Below are 19,147 nucleotides of genomic sequence, written 5' to 3'. Positions count from 1 at the left end.
GAGGAAAATCAAATAGATTTGTTTCACAGCAGCTTTTGCCTGACAGGAACTGAAGGCTTGCTTTGTTTCCCTTTCTACTGTATAGCAGACATCCATTTCACTATGCCTCCGGTTTTGCTGTTGATGGACAGGTGTGACTTCTCTTTCTGATGCACCTGCTACACAAATTAGGCTAAGCTTAGTGAGTCTTAAAACAGGTGCTTAAGGCACTCTATCCATTCTCTGGCTTTTACACGGTCTAACTCTAACCCGACACACAAATCCAGAGGATTTCACACTACTCAAGGCCATGTCTCTTGTGTGGATGATGTTTTCAGATGTAGGAAAAGTGCTTTTGACTAAAACACACAGCAATTATATTAATAGCCTTAGTGTTAGGCTAGGTGATGTGTTGCGAGAGTGAAGTAAAGGACGTAGAGCCGGAATTAGTAGAATTTGATTTCAGAATTTCCCTAACGGTAGCTTGCCTAGTCATACAATATCGTATTGAGTACACATGAAGAGGCCCATTGAAATGACTCATGCTAGAGGGCAGTGTAAAAAGGGTGCAACCAACAGTGGATCATTAAGCAGGTTTCGCACGCACTATCAGGACATCGCATAATGATCAATAGCACAAACAGATAAGCCCTTACATATAGGCCTATAGGAAACACCCTGGGAAAAAATACTTGTTGTATATGAAATAAACAAGCCTAGTTTATTTTATCACAGTGCTGAATGGCAGCCACAGACAGCCATTTACTTTTCACTTGGCCAATTAGTCAAATCCATTTCAAGGTACCTGACAAATACATCAGGTCTGCTCAAAAAGAATAAACAGCAGAGGGCATTTTGCCCTCGTCTCAGCAGCAGAGAATGTCAGTGATGACGTTTATCTCCTTGTATTTGTTTGGGCTGAAAAGAGACATACTGATCTGTGGAGGCTGCTGAGGGGAGGACGGCTCATAATAATGGCTGGAAAGGAGCGAATGGAATGGCATCAAACACATATTTGATACCGTTGCACTCATTCTGCTCCAGCCATTACCACAAGCCCTGTGTGTCTTACTATGGTTCGCCTACAACCTTTCCTTGACTGCTGCTGCAATCTCAATCTTTTCCAATAGAATAAAAGCTGTGTGTTACATAAATTAGTGTCTCTTTATCCTCATCTTTTATTTTCTTTCCCCTCTCTCTCTCAATGGTCAGTTGTGTCACAGAGAATGGATCAATGGTCAGTTCAAATTTACTGGCAAAGTGCTTACCTCGTATCCTCAGTGCCATTCAATCCAGCATTGTCTCAGCATCTGCATTCATGTAGAGTCGACTCTCACATGTCCATAGTGTTCAATGATCTGCTAGAGAGAACAATTCATATAGATGTTTGTACATCAAACGTGTGCAATTGCACAACACACACACTAACTTAATGTCACGTTGGTCTTGCCACACAAATCCTTTAGTCAAAAGTTGTGTAACTATGTGATTTTCATCATGTCATCACTCAAACATTTGCTCAGGTGAGAAATGTTTCCAAAGATGGCCACAACAGTATAACTAGCTACTGTACGTATGCAATGACTAACGTTACCCATCTGGCTTTTTAGTTGCTTCAAAGAACAGTTTAAAACATATGAAAGCAACTTCCTGCTGATGTTATGAACTATAAAGAAACACGGGCAATGTTTAATCGATTAGTAAGCTTATGTTGCATAAACTATGCATACACTGCTAGCTTTGACAGCTAACAGTAGCTCGCTAGCGTTTAGCTATGGGTGAAACAAAGCCCTAGCAAACTCCCTAGTTTAGTTTTGGACGCAGCTAAACCTAATGACTAGCTAATTTAGCTAGTTACTAGTAGCTAGCTAGTTAGCAAACGTTAATTGTGTCAAAACAACTCTCGCTTTTACATTTCAAAATTCACTCTTGTGAAACTCCTGATTGAAATGGTTTGTTTTACAAAATAACAACGAAGTCGTTTGTGAAAAACAATCTTTGTAAACCGCTGGCTACGTGACATTTCACGCCAACAAAGCCAAAGATGTCAAAAACTGAAACTCCGATAAAGAGGTGTGTTTTGCCTTAAACAAGCGCGAGCTTACCGTGTCCCGAGTTCATAATCTCTCGAGCGAACAGGATTACAAAATCCACTGAATGAATATGAACAGTTTACCGGACAGCAACAAAACGTTGTATTGTTATCACTTCCAAGTACTGCGTCGTTGTCTGAGCCTCATTTCATGCCCAGCCTGTTGACATCTAACTGCTGGAAGCACAGAGTTCCTGAGTGAAAAAAAACAATAACGTCTCCCAAGGCAAGAGTAATCAAAGTCGATAAGAAGGATCATCAACCCGAACCCGTGCAGGGATTGATTATACAGACGTGTTGGGATTGTTTCCCAATATTTTTATTTTAGGACTATAAAATGGACTTGAAATGCATGTCAAACTTAAAAAGGTTAGGAAAATGTTAAATGAAAATGACATAGGCATTTGTAGGTTATAAATGGAGCACAGTTAGAGCACACAGATACACTTTGAAACTTTGGTCTCTGGATCTTTCCGCTGTGGATTGTCTCATAATACTACCACAAATAATAAATAATTGTTCCTGACTATCTAGCCATCAAATACACTAACACGCACACTAAATGCACAGCATTCACTTGAAATGATGCATCAGTCCGTCTCTTGATTTCAAAGAGTAGATTATTATTTGTGCCATTGAATCCATTGGAAAAATAAACATACCTTTTGTGGGAATTGCTTGTTCTCATATAATATAATGGGATTCTATCTTCAACATTTAAAAAAAAAAAATGTTGATGACCATGACATTGATACGGTATTGAATACAATCAAGATCATAATGTAATTTAAATCACAGTTGGATTTTTTTCACCACCTCCTGAAAGCTGTGCCCATTTTATGACTTTCACACAGCTTGAGATTGTCCTTGGTTGAGAAAAGTGCAATTTAAGTGGACTTCACTGATTGGAATAAAAGCTTGTATGGTAATGAAAGCATCGCCATCTAGTGTTAATGACTTATAACTGTTGCTACTCTCCCAATACATTTGGGACATGTTTGTATCCACTACAGAAAATCATCTCAGGAATCTAGCTACATTACATTTAATGCACATTTTTACTCTATTACAAATGACATTTAGACTATGTTTAGATTAGTCACAGACTCTATTCAAACTCTTATAGAATACTAGGCAATACCAAAAAAAAAAAAAAAAAAAGATAATTGAGAAACAACTCTGCACCATACCTTGCTTGTTCAAGATGTCTTTAATCAATTCAATCACTCCCTTCCTAACTCTGTATCTTTCATCTCTCAAATACAGAACCACAAGCAAGATAAGTTACAAACTCAAAGTGTTCTAAATTAAATCACTAAGCCCCTTGCATGCAGACAAGCTGAAAGAGAATTCTGCCCAGAAAGAAACATGGCAATTGGCACAGTATCTGAAATCTGCAGTGTGATGACGTTTGTCTGCCTACCAACTCCCCCGGTGGGGTTATGGTAATGAGTTGTGACACAGAATAAATGTAATGTAATGTTTGTCTTGTTTTTATTTATTCCCTTAATAAGCTCTCACTGCCTCTCAAGTCCGTCAAGCCCCACTCACTGTTAGTGAAATATTACTTCACTCTTCAACTGTAGTCTTTTTATGTATATGTGTATGTCTCAGGATCAGTCAAATGTATTTGTATTATGTCCGTTTCAATAGATGTAAATTATTGATTATTTCAACTTCATTTTACAAATCTAAGAATATAAAAATTGTTTACCAAGTTACCAATTACTTCACACTGGAAGAAGATGAGCTAGAGTAAAGCTACACCGAGTATACAAATATACACAGAGTATACAAATATACACAGAGTATACAAAACATTAGGAACACCATCCTAATATTGAGTTATTCTTTTTTTCTTTTTTTGCTATACATATTTTTTATGTAGGAAATGTAGTTGGTAGTTAGGTTGTTCCATGAAATGAGTCCCTTTTGATATTTTAAGAAGAAATTGTGCACCAATATTACATTTTAAAAACCCCTTATTTTCAATGAAGTGCCCTTTGATATAGACTACATGGAGAATTCAATAAATCCGATTTTTTTATTTGAATAAAGATTTGCTAAAGTGCCAAAATCCAGCATTTTCAAATATCACTCCAACCCCAAAATATATCCAAGTATTTATTCACCATCATTGTAAAGCCTTAGTTATTTTGTTGCTTTGACAGTCATTTCTAAAGATGATTATTTATTTCATGTTGTTAGTGATTCGTTTTAAGGAATCTATGCCTCATTTTAAGGTCAACCCTGTTACATGAACTGAACTCTTGTTTTAATATGGTCAAACTATTCCTGCTGAAATATGTTTTACTAAGGAAACATTGAACATCTAATAGTCAAATAATAGCGTTAAAGCAGGGTTGGGTAGTAACATGTAATCTGATAAAAAAATGTTTTAACTGTAATCGGTTATGCTGCTAGCAAAATCATTGTAATCGGATTACAGATACTTTTGGAAGACTAGATTATATTTTTTGGGATTACTTTTAAATTCAGAAAGGGTGTCTACAGAAAAAATACATTATGACACCTGTATGTGTTTTCAATGACGTTCAATTCAGCATTGAAAAAAGGTGCAAGTTTAATCCTGCTTTTCTAACCAAGTGGGAGGTATGAATTGACCAGTTGTGAAGTCGTAAATACCAGTTGGATGCATTCATGTACTATGAACTCGTTGAGAAACGCTGATTGGCTAAAGGACAACAAGCTGCGTATACTAATACACGAAAAGTACAGCTATCATGCTTGTAAAGTAATTATAGTGTTCAAAGCCATATCAATAGACTGCTTTTTATAAATAATGTTTTGTTGCATTTAACTGCAAAAAATGCCGCTATCAAGGTAATGTCTTTAGTAGGTGATGTCAGAAGTCAGCATGTGAAAGAAGTGGCAGCTCAGGATGATAGACGAGTTTCCCACTAGTAATGACCAGTTGGAGGGTCGTTAAAGTGGGTTTTTCCCAGTCGTATGTGGTAAATTCGCACTTCCCACTTGGTTGCAAATGCAGCATAACTTCGTTCCACCTGAGTCTGACCACAAGTCTGAGACCACTATGATGACACACAAAATACATTTGATGGATTCATTTTGTCTTCTTCTAATGCCTCTTAAGGGGAAAGTAATCCAAAAGTAACAGAAAGTAGTCAAATTATGTTACTGAGTTAAGGTAATCCTGATTAGAATTTTGGACAGGTAACTAGTAACTAACGGATTACATTTAGAAAGTAACCTATTCCATCCTCTGTAAATGTAGGTGGGCTGGTTCTACACTTTTTTAGCTCTTTCTGTTTTTTTGTGGTGGAAAACTGAGTGGGTCGAGCATAAAACGTCAACCCAGTTACTCATAGATAGACTAGAAATGTTTTACACTTACATTTTTTGAGTGACGGTTGTGTTCAATTGCACTACTTGTTGCACACAACAAGCTTCTATTCCCCCTTTCACAATGGGATTCATGGCTGATTTAAGATTAAATTAACCCTGTTACTGTCAACCCTGTTACTTCATTTGGCACTTAATAGGCACTTACTATAATCATTCCTATTTGTTTAACCTTTTCAGATAGGAAAACTTGTTTTTTATTAAGTTGAACATGTGCTCTTTATGACAGAATGTTACAATTTGTTGAAATCAAACAGGGTTTTTTTCATCAAGTGAAACAATCTCAAAAGGCACCGAATTGGTGGAACCACCAAGTTGTATTAATAGCTACACCACTACATGGCAAACAAGTCACTGACTACTGAAAACACGACAAAGACTTGAATTTAGTTAAACTACCACCAAGCTACTGAAAAATGTAGTTGAATTACTAGTGGAATTACATGTCCTGGACCTACTTCCCAACACTGTGCACATGATAACGTCCATGAAAATATCTATGACATTTGTTTTTCATTTTTCAAGGCTCCAGTGCCCCTAATTAGAATCAAAATACATTTGACATCAACAGAAGTTAATATTTCATGGACTTTGGAAATGTGTCCCCTTCCCCTATAATTAACTATGACTACGTTAATATCCATAATGTACATGTTATGTGTTCTGAAGGTCAACTATCCAGGTGTGTCTTCTTCAGGCATGACTCCTATCCCGGAGCAGTTTGATAGAGAAGGCCAGGTCCACTGTGTAAGCTAGCAGAGTAATGCTGGCCATCACCGCTTCCATGACAACAAGGGTGGGCCCAGTTTTCCTGTCTGTCAGGTCTTGGTCGCGTTTCCGTAGCTCCAGGACTCTGGTAAAACACAGTATGGTGGCGACCACATAGAGAAGCACCCCTGTCAGACTGAAGCCGGCCAGCAGGCGGTCAAAGGGCAGGGGGCATCGCCCAGCACAGTCCCCTAGAACCACCATCACTGTACCCAGGGACATTAGGAGACAGATGGCATACCACGCCCCAGACACCCATAGCTGCCAACCCACAGCTGCCAACCCTACTTTTACCAAAGCTCCACGGACCTGCTCCACCACCAGGACGATCATCTCACATCCTCCCCAGAGCTGGAGCACCTTGAGCAGGCCGGGCACGCTGGCCATGTAGCCCTTCTGGTCCTGGGTCTGGTTGCGGATGAGATAGGCCTCGGTTCCATAGGCCAGGAAGGTGAGACACGACGCCAAGGAGGCGGCGATAGGACGGGGCCAGGCACCTTCATGACACATGACCGCCCAGGGGAAGGTGACTGTGGCACTGAGGGTCATGAGGGTGGCGAGAGCCGCCACAGTCACTGTCAGGTTCTTCCAGGAGATGGGGACCAGGCTGTGGAACTGGATGATGTTGACCACGTGGATTAGGAGGGTGAGGATGAAGAAGAGGCACCAGGTGAACATGCAGAGGATCCTGAAGGAGGGCTGGTGGGTGTCAGAGATCAGCTCCGAGGGAACCAGGGAGGCTACCAGGCTGAAGGTAAGGCAACCGGACAGGAGAGCCCACATACGCACCAGCGACAGAGGGCTGGTCAGATCACTGGCCTCCAGTACAATTACAGGCATGGTGGTGGTTCCCAAACAAAGTCCAAAACCAGAAAGTCCAAAAAGGCTGTAGACAGAGGTTTATAATGTTGTAACGGGCTTTGCTGTAGAGCAACAAAAAGGTGTGTTGCTTCCTTTAATAAATATCCAAACCTCAGTTTGGACAAGTTCAAATTCAAGTTGTAACGTCTATTTAGGTTAAAACAGAAATTTGCTTCCACCTTCCGAAAAGGGTGTCAACAACCTTAACCAGGACAATGTACTACACCAGGATAGAGTCAACTCACACATTTTTTTCCCACCAACTGAGAAAAAAATCGAACAATGCCGTCTTGTTGAGCTCTTTCAGTCAGATGACAAACCCCCTTGTACATTTCTCATTTCTGCTAACTCCAAATCCAGGAAAGAACCCTCCGGAACTAGAATATGGTAGGCCCAAAATAAAAGGCCCCAAAAATCAAATAAACCGACAGTTCAGCGCATGAGCCAGCGGCCATCTCCACTCTGTTCCATACCACCAATTACTTTTACAATGCAAACCTGATTAAAACCACCACTCTTCTATCCCTTGCTTCCTACACCCCAGCCTGGTCTCATAGACTAGACGTAACATAGTAAACATAAAGCATGGACACTCAAATGAATATAATATATTACGTTTTGTAAGGTTACATAAGGCAAAAAACAAAAGTAGGGTGGGTGGGCATATAACACGAATGTCTAGCAACCCAAAGGTTGTGAGTTCAAATCTCATCATGGACTGCTTTAACATTTCAGCTAATTAGCTTCTTTGCAACTACTTATCATGGTAGCTAACCCTAACCCTAACTTTAACCCTTTCCCTAACCCTTTAACCTAATTCCTATACTTAACCCTAATCCCTAACCCTAACCCCTAGCCGAGCAACTAGCCACATAACTAGAATTCGTAACATGCATAAGTTTTGCAAATTCGTAACTTATGATACAAATTTAAATTCGTAACATATCATACGAAATGGTTGAAGGACTTCCACAAATTAATACATACCATACGAAACATAACATATCATACTAAACCCTGGACTTCCTGACGGACAGCCCCAAGGTGGTAAGGGCAGGTAACAACACATCCGCCACACTGATCCTCAACAAGGGGGACCCTCAGGGGTGCATGCTCAGTCCCTCCTGTACTCCATGTTCACTCATGACTGCATGGCCAGGCACGACTCCAACACCATCATTAAGTTTGCAGATGAGACAATAGGGGTAGAACCTGATCACTGACAACGATAAGACAGCCTATAGGGAGGAGGTCAGAGACCTGGCCGTGTGGTGCCAGGACAACAACCTCTCCCTCAATGTGATCAAGACAAAGGAGATGATTATGGACTACAGGAAAAGGAGGACTGAGCACGCCCCCATTCTCATCGACAGGGCTGTAGTGGAGCAGGTTGAGAGCTTCAAGATCCTTGGTGTCCACATCACCAACAAACTATCATGGTCCAAGCACACCAAGACAGTTGTGAAGAGGGAACGACAAAACCTTTTCCCCCTCAGGAGACTGAAAAAATTTGTCATGGGTCCTCAGATCCTCAAAAAGTTATACAGCTGCACTATCGAGAGCATCCTGACTGGTTCCATCACTGCCTGGTATTGCAACTGCTCGGCCTCCGACCACAAGGTACTACAGAGGGTAGTGTGTACGGCCCAGTACATCACTGGGGCCAAGCTTCCTGCCATCCAGGACCTCTATACCAGGCGGTGTCAGAGGAAGGCCCAAAGAAATTGTCAAAGATTTCAGCCACCCTAGTCATAGACTGTTCTCTCTGCTACCGCACGACAAGCGGTACCAGAGCGCCAAGTCTAGGTCCAAAAGGCTTCTTAACAGCTTCTACCCCCAAGCCATAAGACTCCTGAACAGCTAATCAAATGGCTACCCAGACTATTTGCATTGTCGTCCCCCCTTTTACGCTGCTGCTACTCTGTTTATTATCTATGCATAGTCACTTTAACTCTACCTACATAAACATATTACCTCAATTACCCTGACTAACCGGTGTCCCCGCACATTGACTCTGTACCGGTACCCCCTGTATATAGCCTCACTATTGTTATTTTACTGCTGCTCTTTAATAATTTTTTTTTTAAAGTACCTATATTTTACTTAACACGTATTTTTCTCAAACCTGCATTGTTGGTTAGGGCCTGTAAGTGAGCATTTCACTGTAAGGTCTACACTTGTTGTATTCGGCAAATGTGGCAAATAAAATTAGATTTTAAATGGAGGTTCTTGGATTTACATAGAGAATAACACGAAATACTCTGAGACCAGGCTGTATCCACCCACCTCTCTCCGCCACCCTACCCTGCTAAATCCGCCCAATTCTTCACTCTACTGGCTCCACTTCCTGTTATGGTTGCAGCACTCTCAGTCTCATGGTGTAGGTAGCTGCAGGTGACCGCAATAAAGCCGTCGCAAACGTCACTATCGTTTTCCCTGACACAGTTCTCATGACATGCTGTTCCCTTTTCTAGAATTATGGCGAACAATAAATGTCTATTGTAAATAATGTGTTACTAATACACACATATGCACGCATGCACGCAAACACACACACACACACACACAATCCCTTTGGCCCCGTTTATGGAGGCATAAATGCGGTCAGTGTGAACTGAATGTTGTTTACATGGTGTTTGATTCTATGTATTATGTATCAGGTCTGGATTTACAGCTGGGTACTCCTAATGCAAGCCAAGGCCCATTGACAATTGGAGGGTGTCGTAGATCATTTGACTGAAGTGCTGTTCAGAGGAGCTATATGTGGAACATTTGATTCTACACAGTCCTCGGGGGAGTGGTACCGGAGGTGGAGAAGAATATCTCAGTTGCTCTTTCATTTGACAACACTCGTATGTGTGCTTGAGGTGTGCATTTACATGAGTGTCTGTGTGTGTGTGTGTGTGTGTGTGTGTGTGTGTGTGTGTGTGTGTGTGTGTGTGTGTGTGTGTGTGTGTGTGTGTGTGTGTGTGTGTGTGTGTGTGTGTGTGTGTGTGTGTGTGTACAAACGGTATATAATGTGTTTTTCTGCATATGCATGTGCTTATTTGGGTGTTTGTGAGTAAGTGGGTCTGAGTGTGTTTGTACGTTTATGTGTATGCGTTTGTTAGTGTGTGTGTACATTGGTTTATTTGTCTGTGTGTGTGTATGCGTGAATTCTGTTCATGATGTATGCATGCGTATTAGACACATTCAGTTTTTAAGAAGAGTAGCTATTTGATGACATAAATTATAGAATAACTCTATTTTACCAAAATAGAGGCAGAACATATCATCAAAAACATTAAGAAATATATTATGATGATCAGACGAATTACTGTCATCACTCAACAACGACGTGACATCATTGACTTTTTTTTGCTTGGGTGCCATTATTGCTGTCTAGACTAGCCTAAACCATACTTAGAGGGAGATGGTAAAGACATGTGTTCTGATTGGGAGATCTCTAATTGTTCAGGCTTGTGATTGGACTGCAGATAGAACCTTATAGTGCCAAGTTCAAGTGGCTTTATGCAGATCTTTGTAGTTTTTCATTTTTTCCCCCACTTAAAATCTAACTCCACTGACATATGAAGAACCATCTAAAGATCTATGAAATGTGACTAACTCATTTCTGACAGACATGTCAGATGGAACCGTATAGTCCCAAGCTCTCGATTTGTAGTTGAACAAGTCATTGCATGTATAGATTTTTTTTTTTACTTGACTTGATTTGGAAAAACTTGTGACTCGACTCGACTTGCTCTCTCTCGACCCTTTCTACTTGGGACTCGGCTCAAGACTCGGACCTTGTGACTTGAGATTTTCTTGTGACTCGAATAATAGTGAATTGGTCCCACCTCTGGTGTGTTCTGTTAATGATGTGTGTGTGTGTGTGTGCACGTGTGCGTCCGTTTGTTCATGTGTGTGCGTGTGTGTGTGTCTTTGTCTTGTCATGATCCCACACAGTCACTTCAGTTGTGAACCTGCTTTCTGTGTTATACATAGACGCGGGATACTTCAATTCCCATGTGTCACACTGCTCAAGTTCAAAAGGGGCTTTGTGAGAAGAGAAGACACATTCCACAAAGGCACACAAAATAGCAGATAAACAACAGAAACACCTACCAATGGCCAATGCAAGGTACATTGTAGTTCGCTGTATGGAAGTAATGTATGAGACTTTAGAACTTCAAGGTTGGGGATGAATTTATTCAATTCTAATTAGATGAACTGGAATTTAATTTCAAAGTAGAAATTGTCCATTGATTTCAATGAGTTCAATTTATAATTGATATGTTAATTCATTTCTTGAACTGACTGCATTGTGATGGAACTTCCCTCGTTCTGGCAGCTTTGTAAAGAAGGTGCTGTTGTATGACTGGTCCTCAATATCTACAACGCTAAAAGTGGTCTATATTACCTGCCATCCGTGTATAAGGAGATAATTTGGGTAACAGTGCCACTATGTGGTAGATATATGAATTACACTGACTCTCTAGAGCGGCCAGACCTCGTACTAATGCAGGCCTGGAGGGGACCACCAATGTATCACTACGAGGTGAACTCTCACACTGCTTACAATCTCTATACAAGTGTACTCATTACAAACAACCATAGTTTCTGTGTGCAACTTAACATTGTTATTCCGTCTATTTGAATCAATATTTCATACACACCATATTAATAACATCACGTCACGTAACTGTTTTAAAATTACAATAAAAAATACTGATTGGAATAGGTGACCAATGAATGCAGACAATGACTATAGGCATTAGACAACAGTGGAGAAACTGGGTTTACAAAGGGTGAAGATGAACTGTGGCTTTCTGCAACCCGAATCTAAGACACAACCAGAGGACTGAGAGTAGACCATGTCCTTCATGTGGCTTTCACATGAGTCATGCAGAAATTGTTCTCATGCTGTGCAAGTTTCTGCGCTGCAGTTTCCAGTGCAATGTATCCTTTACCGCTATGCATTATAAGGAGTCACAGCCACTGACTGATCCATATCATTAACTATCTGCTACTGCCAGGATGTTGTGATCTGACCAGGAAAAACTCAAGGCCCTAATTATTGAGTTTTCATATCGTTGGCCGTAGCTGGTATAACACGGAAACGACCAAGGGCACCACTGACTACCCACAAGGACACAGCCGCCTCACAGAAAGAGGAGGAGTTGTCCCCCACTAGCCTAACTAACACACACGAAAAGAGATAAGCAACTCTTTCATTTTGGAGAGAGAGGGGGAAAGAGAGAAGAAGGAAGGAAAGAAGGGAGGGAGAGGGAAAGGGAAAGAAAGAAAGGGAAGGAAAAGCAAAGGAGAATGAATAATTGATGTGGCCCCGGTCCCGGTGCTGGTTCCAGCGGCTCCCTCTATCGCACAAAGACATTTAGCAATGATTCAGATCAAAGAGCCACAGACTCCCGCTGCTAAGCTGAAAGGCGAAGCCCGCCGATTGCCTTCTCCCCAGCACTAATAACATCGTCTTTATGCAGTTCATAAACTGCACACTTCAGTCAAACTATATCATTACGTCCGACTTAGGAAGCTAATCATTCAAAAGCAGAGAATCGCCTCTGTTCTCCGCTTTAAACCAAACAACATTGTATTGCATGCTGGGGCTGGGAGCAGGCACGTGTGTGTGTGTATGTGTTTTTGGAAGGGGACATCAAAGCTTTGCCACAGTGTACAGTGAGCGTGTCAGGCACGCTCGCAAACACACCGTCTACCTCGGTCGATACGGACATAAAGAACACTATTGAAGTTGCCGGGCCTTATAAGACCACAGGGTAGCATCACGTTTGGTCAGAACCTCCCACACACACACACACACTCGCACGCAAGCACACACGTAAACGCACACACAGGTGCGCACGTACACACACACACGCACGCATGCACACACGACACACACATGCATACGCACACATGAACCCAAACACCCGTACACACACACATGCACACCTACACACATACACACACACGAATGCAGGCAGGCAGGCAGGCACGCACACACGCATACACACACACACCACAGGAGGTCAGTGGCACCTTAATTAGGGAGGACGGGCTCGTGGTAATAGATGGAGTGGAATAGGTGGAATGGTATCAAATACATCAAACACATGGTTTGATGCTATTCCATTTACTCCGTTCCGGCCATTATTATGAGCCGTCCTCCCTCAGCAGCCTCCTGTGACACACGCACCAACACGCCGTCCCCTTCAGTCTTGTTAGGAACCTTTCATTTCATCACATCAAAGGCTTCAGTAGGTGTGTGTTTGTTGTGTGTGAATGTATGTGTGTGTGTGTTTGCATGTGTTCATGGTAGAGTAATGGTAGAGTACGCAGTAAAGCCCTCGTTCTGTCGGATGTCACCTTGCTTCCAGTAGCGTATCTTAACGAAAAGCTCCACGGTTCCCATTTTCATTTCTCTTTCTGACTGAAAAGACTGCAACACAAACAGGCCTTTAGACACAGGGATAGCTGGGAGTACAATATAATAGGGGATGTCATTGTAACTGAACATTCATGTGGTGCTCATCCCAAAAACAGCCACTAGCTTCTATCCCTTACCCCTACTCTCATGCACTTGTGGAGACCTGAGAGGATTGGATAAAGAATAAGGTAAATGCTCCATCATGACCTATAAATGCTGAGGGGTAGGGGACGGGTTGATATGGGATTGGGCATTCTTCCGCATGCAGTCTTCCAGTCTATAGAGGGCGCCCTCTAACTGAAGAGAGCAACTAACATTGTCTTTTTAATCAGAAAATGGTTAATTGAATAAAGTAATTCAGCTCTTGTTGCTGGTACTATGTAATGATTCCAAAAGTACATACAACTATTCTGTCTCTCATTAGATATAATATGTTTAGCCAGTTGGAATACAAAAATAGTTATATTCACACAATAACACAATGAAACACAATAACCACAAACAATACTAGGTGTGCTTCATGTAACCACCCCAGGGTGATAATGACAGTTGATCTGCTTGAGACGTTACATAAATGTTCTTAAAATAACCCTTTATGACTTTAAAGAGGATATCCCCTATTTCGCTTTAGATCGAAAGGGGATATTCGAGCAGTCGTCAGTTAGGCCGCAGGCTCCTATAGCCGTGTTGCGGGAATACTGTTTCTATGTAATAGAAACGTACTGTAAAGGTTAAGTCTCTGGTTCCGTATCAGTGATGTGGCGTCATGTTGTGGTTATGGAATGGTTGAATGGCACTGTTCTCAAGGTAGCCCAAGGTGAAAAATATGTATCTCCCCTGCATTTTAAAACAGGATGGATCAGCACCTTGCTTTGGGACGGGGCAAGCATACGCACACGCACGCGCACACGCACACACAGGTACTGTAGGGGTCAGCAGCTGTTAGGTTGTCTGACCAGATGGGAGGAGCTCCAGGGGTCAACACACACAGGACACTGTAGCTGTATCAGACGGCCCAAACATCACTAGACTTACCCACTCAATCCTGGGTTATGACATCACTAGAGTTACCCACTCAATCCTGGGTTATGACATCACTAGAGTTACCCACTCAACCCTGGGTTATGACATCACTAGAGTTACCCACTCAAACCTGGGTTATGACATCACTAGAGTTACCCACTCAATCCTGGGTTATGACATCACTAGAGTTACCCACTCAATCCTGGGTTATGACATCACTAGAGTTACCCACTCAATCCTGGGTTATGACATCACTAGAGTTACCCACTCAATCCTGGGTTATGACATCACTAGAGTTACCCACTCAACCCTTGGTTATGACATCACTAGAGTTACCCACTCAAGCATGGGTTATGACATCACTAGAGTTACCCTCTCAAACCTGGTTATGTGGCTTCGCTCACCTCCCTTCTGGTCAGTGCCTTATAAGAGACCAGACTACCTGGGTTGAGATATTCAATTCAATTGACATGGTATTGGTACTCCCTGTATACAGCTTCATTCTTGTGTGTTTTATTTGTCTTGTATTTTATCTTCTTGTTTAACTCTGCATCGTTGGGAAAGAGCTTGCAAGTTCCTGTTGTACTCGGCGCATGTGACAAATACAATTTGATTTGATTTTAATTCAATTCGGCACCACAAAGCACCAACGCTTCTAAAGTAATGGTACTTGCTCAAGCTGACGCCGTTGATTAATTCATCAATAGCTGACGTTGACTGCATTGATATCAGAGGAGTGATGGACAGACAAACATCAGTTGAGAACGTCAAAAATGTAGTCCAGAAGAAGATAGGAAGCCGTGGATCAGTCGAGAAAGTTCGTCAACAATAACTATGAAGAAAGTTGTCATCGGTGACCTGAGTTCTCATGACGATACCTAAACGTTACTGATCAAATGCTGCCTACATTGGGTGGAATGTGACAAGACTAAAATGAGAGGAAGGTGATGAAAACCTATTTTAAAAACTCACAAACTGTCCTGTTGATTGCAGTAGGCCTGGTGGTGCTATCCAATGGGGTTAAAGCTTGTCGGTTATCTCACCACCAGAAAGAAAAACATGCTTATCATTTAAGAACCTCAAAAAGAAAGGTTCAAACACTGTTCTGCTTTGTTTATTTCACTTTTAACTAACAATTTTTCTTCCTTGTGCCAGAGATTTTTCTTAAGTTTGCTGTCTAGCTATACGGTACGTATAATTCAAAAACCACACTACACATAGAAGTCCTTAGACTTGCAGGGAGGTGTCGAGAGTGACTTGTAGAACACACAGCAGTCCAAAGCTGAGAGCCACCAGTCTGTAGAGTCTTCTACCTTTAGGACCTGAGGAACAACACACACATTACACATTACTCTCTTGTGCCCCAAATGGCACTCTATTCCCTAGGGCTCTGGTCAAAAGTAGTGCAGTACATAGGGAATAGTGTGCCATTTGTGGCACAGCCCCAGAACCACTGAACATGGCTTGATTGCAGTTAATGACTTCAAAAACTGTCTGGTTTCCCGGATACAGATTAAGCTGAGTTCTTCACAAAAAAACACAACACCAGTGTATTGGATATTTAATATTAACATACAGAAATGTTTATAGTACAATATTCTCTCTCACCAGATTTTTGGACCACAATGTAGGTTTTTTGTCGTGTTGGTCAGAAAGGTTTGTTTCAATCTCATGGATTTCAGAATCCCCTGCACTGACATACACTGTCATATGTGTTACAGTGTGTTTCTCTACCCTGATGTACAGCTCTGTGTGTTTTTTTATCCCTTCTAAAGACAGGAAACTGTCATATCAGACAGGAGAAAAAGTAAGGGGACGTGAATGACTATTGTGCAAACTAGATATTTAATCACTATGGGCAAACTAGGGCCCACATGGCACTGGTCAAAACTATGTAGGGAATAGGATGCCATTTGGGACCGACACATTGACTAGTGAAGTCATCACCAGTGATGTATTGAGCTCCACGTGGACGAGGAGATGGAGAACGTGTGCTTCATTCTATAGCTAGAGGACTCCTGGTATCTCCAAGAGTGATAAGTATCATTTTTGTTTTTATCTGTTGTCTGGTACTGTCTTTTTGCTCGCTAGTGTAACAGTATCACTTTAGTCCGTCCCCTCGCCCCGACCCGGGCGCGAACCAGGGACCCTCTGCACACATCAACAACAGTCACCCACGAAGCATCGTTACCCATCGCTCCACAAAAGCCACGGCCCTTGCAGAGCAAGGGGCACCACTACTTCAAGGTCTCAAAGCGAGTGGCGTCACCGATTGAAACGCTATTAGCGCGCACCACCGCTAACTAGCTAGCCATTTCACATCGGTTACACTAGGGCCATCTACTTTAAGTGTTGCCTGTCTTCCCATTAGCCTACTTGGTGTGTGAACTGTTGACTGCTCATCATTTGCAGATGATTGTTGACATATCAACTAGGATTAAGGGGCAGGGTAATTTGTAACTTGTTTTGATAATCAGTGGCAGTATTGGAGGGGGAGTGGTTTCTCCTCTCCTAGGCAATCAGCAATTAGTAGAAGGCGGCGTGCTCCTCACCTCTGCTAGGTAATTAGTGTTAGTACTTCAATCTCCCCTGGTTTCTCAGCAGCAGCTGTAAGCGGCAGGCGTGTCAGTCTTGCCAAAACAAAGCTCCACACGACTCTTTCACTGAAGTATCTTACCTAGTTATGTTCTGATGATATCATTTACTCTTTTGTAGCTTTGGCAACTCTGTGGTTCCTCTCCAGTAGGCTTTACAGATGCTCGCCCACCCCTTAGGTGCAACCCTTCTAATTTAGTGTACCCTGCACGCACAACCCATGTGGAATTTCGGGTCTCTGGCAACGTTTGCAACTGCCAATCTGCGATCAGCCTATGCTGCCCTTCATTCCCTGGAATTGTTGGCCCTGAAGGAAACATGGATCACTACAGAGAACACTGCTACTCCAGCTGCTCTCCTCATCGGACTACGTTTTCTCTCATAGTCCAAGAGCATCTGGTCGTTGTGGTGGTGGCACAGGGCTACTCATTTCTCCTAACTGGAGATTTTACCTTCTTCTCTTTTCTCCCTCTCTCACCTTGTCCATCTCCTCCTTTCAATTCCATGCTGTCCCTGTCACTTATCCACTCAAGCTTAACATTGTTGTCATCTATCACCCACCAGGTGCCCTTGGAGAGCTCATCATGACGTCTGCCTTCGATTAATTTATTTCCAACTCTCTCTTAACTCTCCTTGCCTCTTTTGACCTCACACTTTCCCAATCCCCTCCAAATCACAAGGCAGGCAATAAGCTTGACCTCCTCTTTACTAGAGGCTGCTCGCCTACTAATCTCACTGCAACCCCCCTCCAGGTCTCTGATCACTACTTAGTTTCCTTTTCTGTCTCCCTTTCCTACAACCCTAGCCACTCAGCCCCTACCCAGATAGTCATGCGCTGTCGCAATCTTTGTTCTCTCTCTCCCACTACTCTCTCCTCTTCTATCCTATCATCTCTCCCTTCTGCTAAACCCGTCTTCCTTCCTGATTCTGCCTCTTCCTCCCTGGTTACACTGCCACAGAACTACCCTATGCCTTCTCCCCTCTCTCTCCAGATGAAATCCTGTGGCTAGTGACGTCTGGCCGCATGACAACCTGCCCGCTCGACCCGGTCCCCTTCTCCAGACGATCTCTGGAGACCTTCTCCCATTCCTCACTTCCCTTATCAACTCATGCCTGACCACTGGCTGCGTCCCTTCTGACTTCAAAATATCCTGAGGAAACAAACACTTGACTCATCTGACGTCAAACTATAGACCTGTATCCCTTTCTTTTCTCTCCAAAACGCTGTCTCTGACCAACTCCCTCGTTATCTCACTCAGAACAATCTTCTTGACCAGTCAGGCTTCAAGACGGGTCACTCAGCCGAGACTGCTCTTCTCTGTGTCACGGAGGCTCTCCTCACTGCCAAAGCTGACTCTCTCTCCACTGTTCTCATCCTCCAAGATCTATCGGCTGCCTTCGACACCGTGAACCATCAGATCCTCCTCCCCAGCCTTTCAGGGCTTGGAGTCTCAGGCTGCACACTCTTGGATTGCAAACTGCACACTCCGCTCCTACCAGGTGACGTGGAGAGGATCTGTGTCTGCACCACGTACTCTCACTACCGGTGTCCCGCAGGGCTCGGTTCTAGGCCCTCTCCTCTTCTCTCTATACACCAAGTCACTCAGCTCTGGTCTCTCCTATCATTGCTATGTGGAAGACAATTAACTACTTCCCCCCCCTTCTGATACCCAGGTGGTGACACCCATCTCTGCGTGCCTGGCAGTTATCTCAGCTTGGATGTCGGCCCACCACCTCAAGCTCAACCTCGACAAGACAGCGCTGGTGCTCCTACCGGGGAAGGCCTACCCGCTCAAACACCTCTCCATCATGATTGACAACTCCAGTGTCGCCTTCCCAAAGTGCAAAGAACATCGATGTGACCCTGGACAACACCCTGTCATTCTCTGCAAACATCAAAGCAGTGACTCGCTCCTGCAGATTCATGCTCCCTAATCCAGGCACTTGTCATTTCCCGTCTGGACTACAGCAACTCACTGTTGGCTGGGCTCCCTGTTTGTGCAATCAAACCCAAGCAA

At 42.8% G+C, this 19,147-nt stretch overlaps 2 protein-coding genes across 7 annotated transcripts in view; both read right to left on the bottom strand.

Moving 5' to 3' along the window:
- Positions 1 to 2,272, bottom strand: part of LOC139567532 (testis-expressed protein 2-like) — a 64,523-nt gene extending 62,251 nt beyond the window's left edge. For 2 of the 6 annotated variants that reach the window (XM_071388865.1, XM_071388869.1), the window contains exons 1-2: positions 2,085 to 2,267; positions 1,248 to 1,337 (exon numbers count right to left, since the gene is read on the bottom strand). The gene's annotated coding sequence lies outside the window, so the exon portion shown is untranslated. Of the gene's footprint in view, positions 1 to 1,247; positions 1,341 to 2,084 lie in introns of all 6 variants that reach the window. The other 4 variants (XM_071388867.1, XM_071388870.1, XM_071388866.1 and 1 more) reach the window with 4 other exon arrangements.
- Positions 2,273 to 3,262: 990 nt separating this feature from the next.
- Positions 3,263 to 7,599, bottom strand: LOC139567529 (myeloid-associated differentiation marker-like). The gene has a single exon (XM_071388861.1). The coding sequence runs from the start codon at positions 7,061 to 7,063 to the stop codon at positions 6,149 to 6,151; it is 915 nt and encodes a 304-aa protein (XP_071244962.1). The 5' UTR covers positions 7,064 to 7,599; the 3' UTR covers positions 3,263 to 6,148.
- Positions 7,600 to 19,147: the final 11,548 nt, after the last annotated feature.

This window comes from Salvelinus alpinus, chromosome 2, assembly GCF_045679555.1.
Source record: "Salvelinus alpinus chromosome 2, SLU_Salpinus.1, whole genome shotgun sequence".
Taxonomy (NCBI): domain Eukaryota; kingdom Metazoa; phylum Chordata; class Actinopteri; order Salmoniformes; family Salmonidae; genus Salvelinus; species Salvelinus alpinus.
Note: the sequence above shows the minus strand (reverse complement) of the source record. Positions and strands in the feature narration are given on the sequence as shown.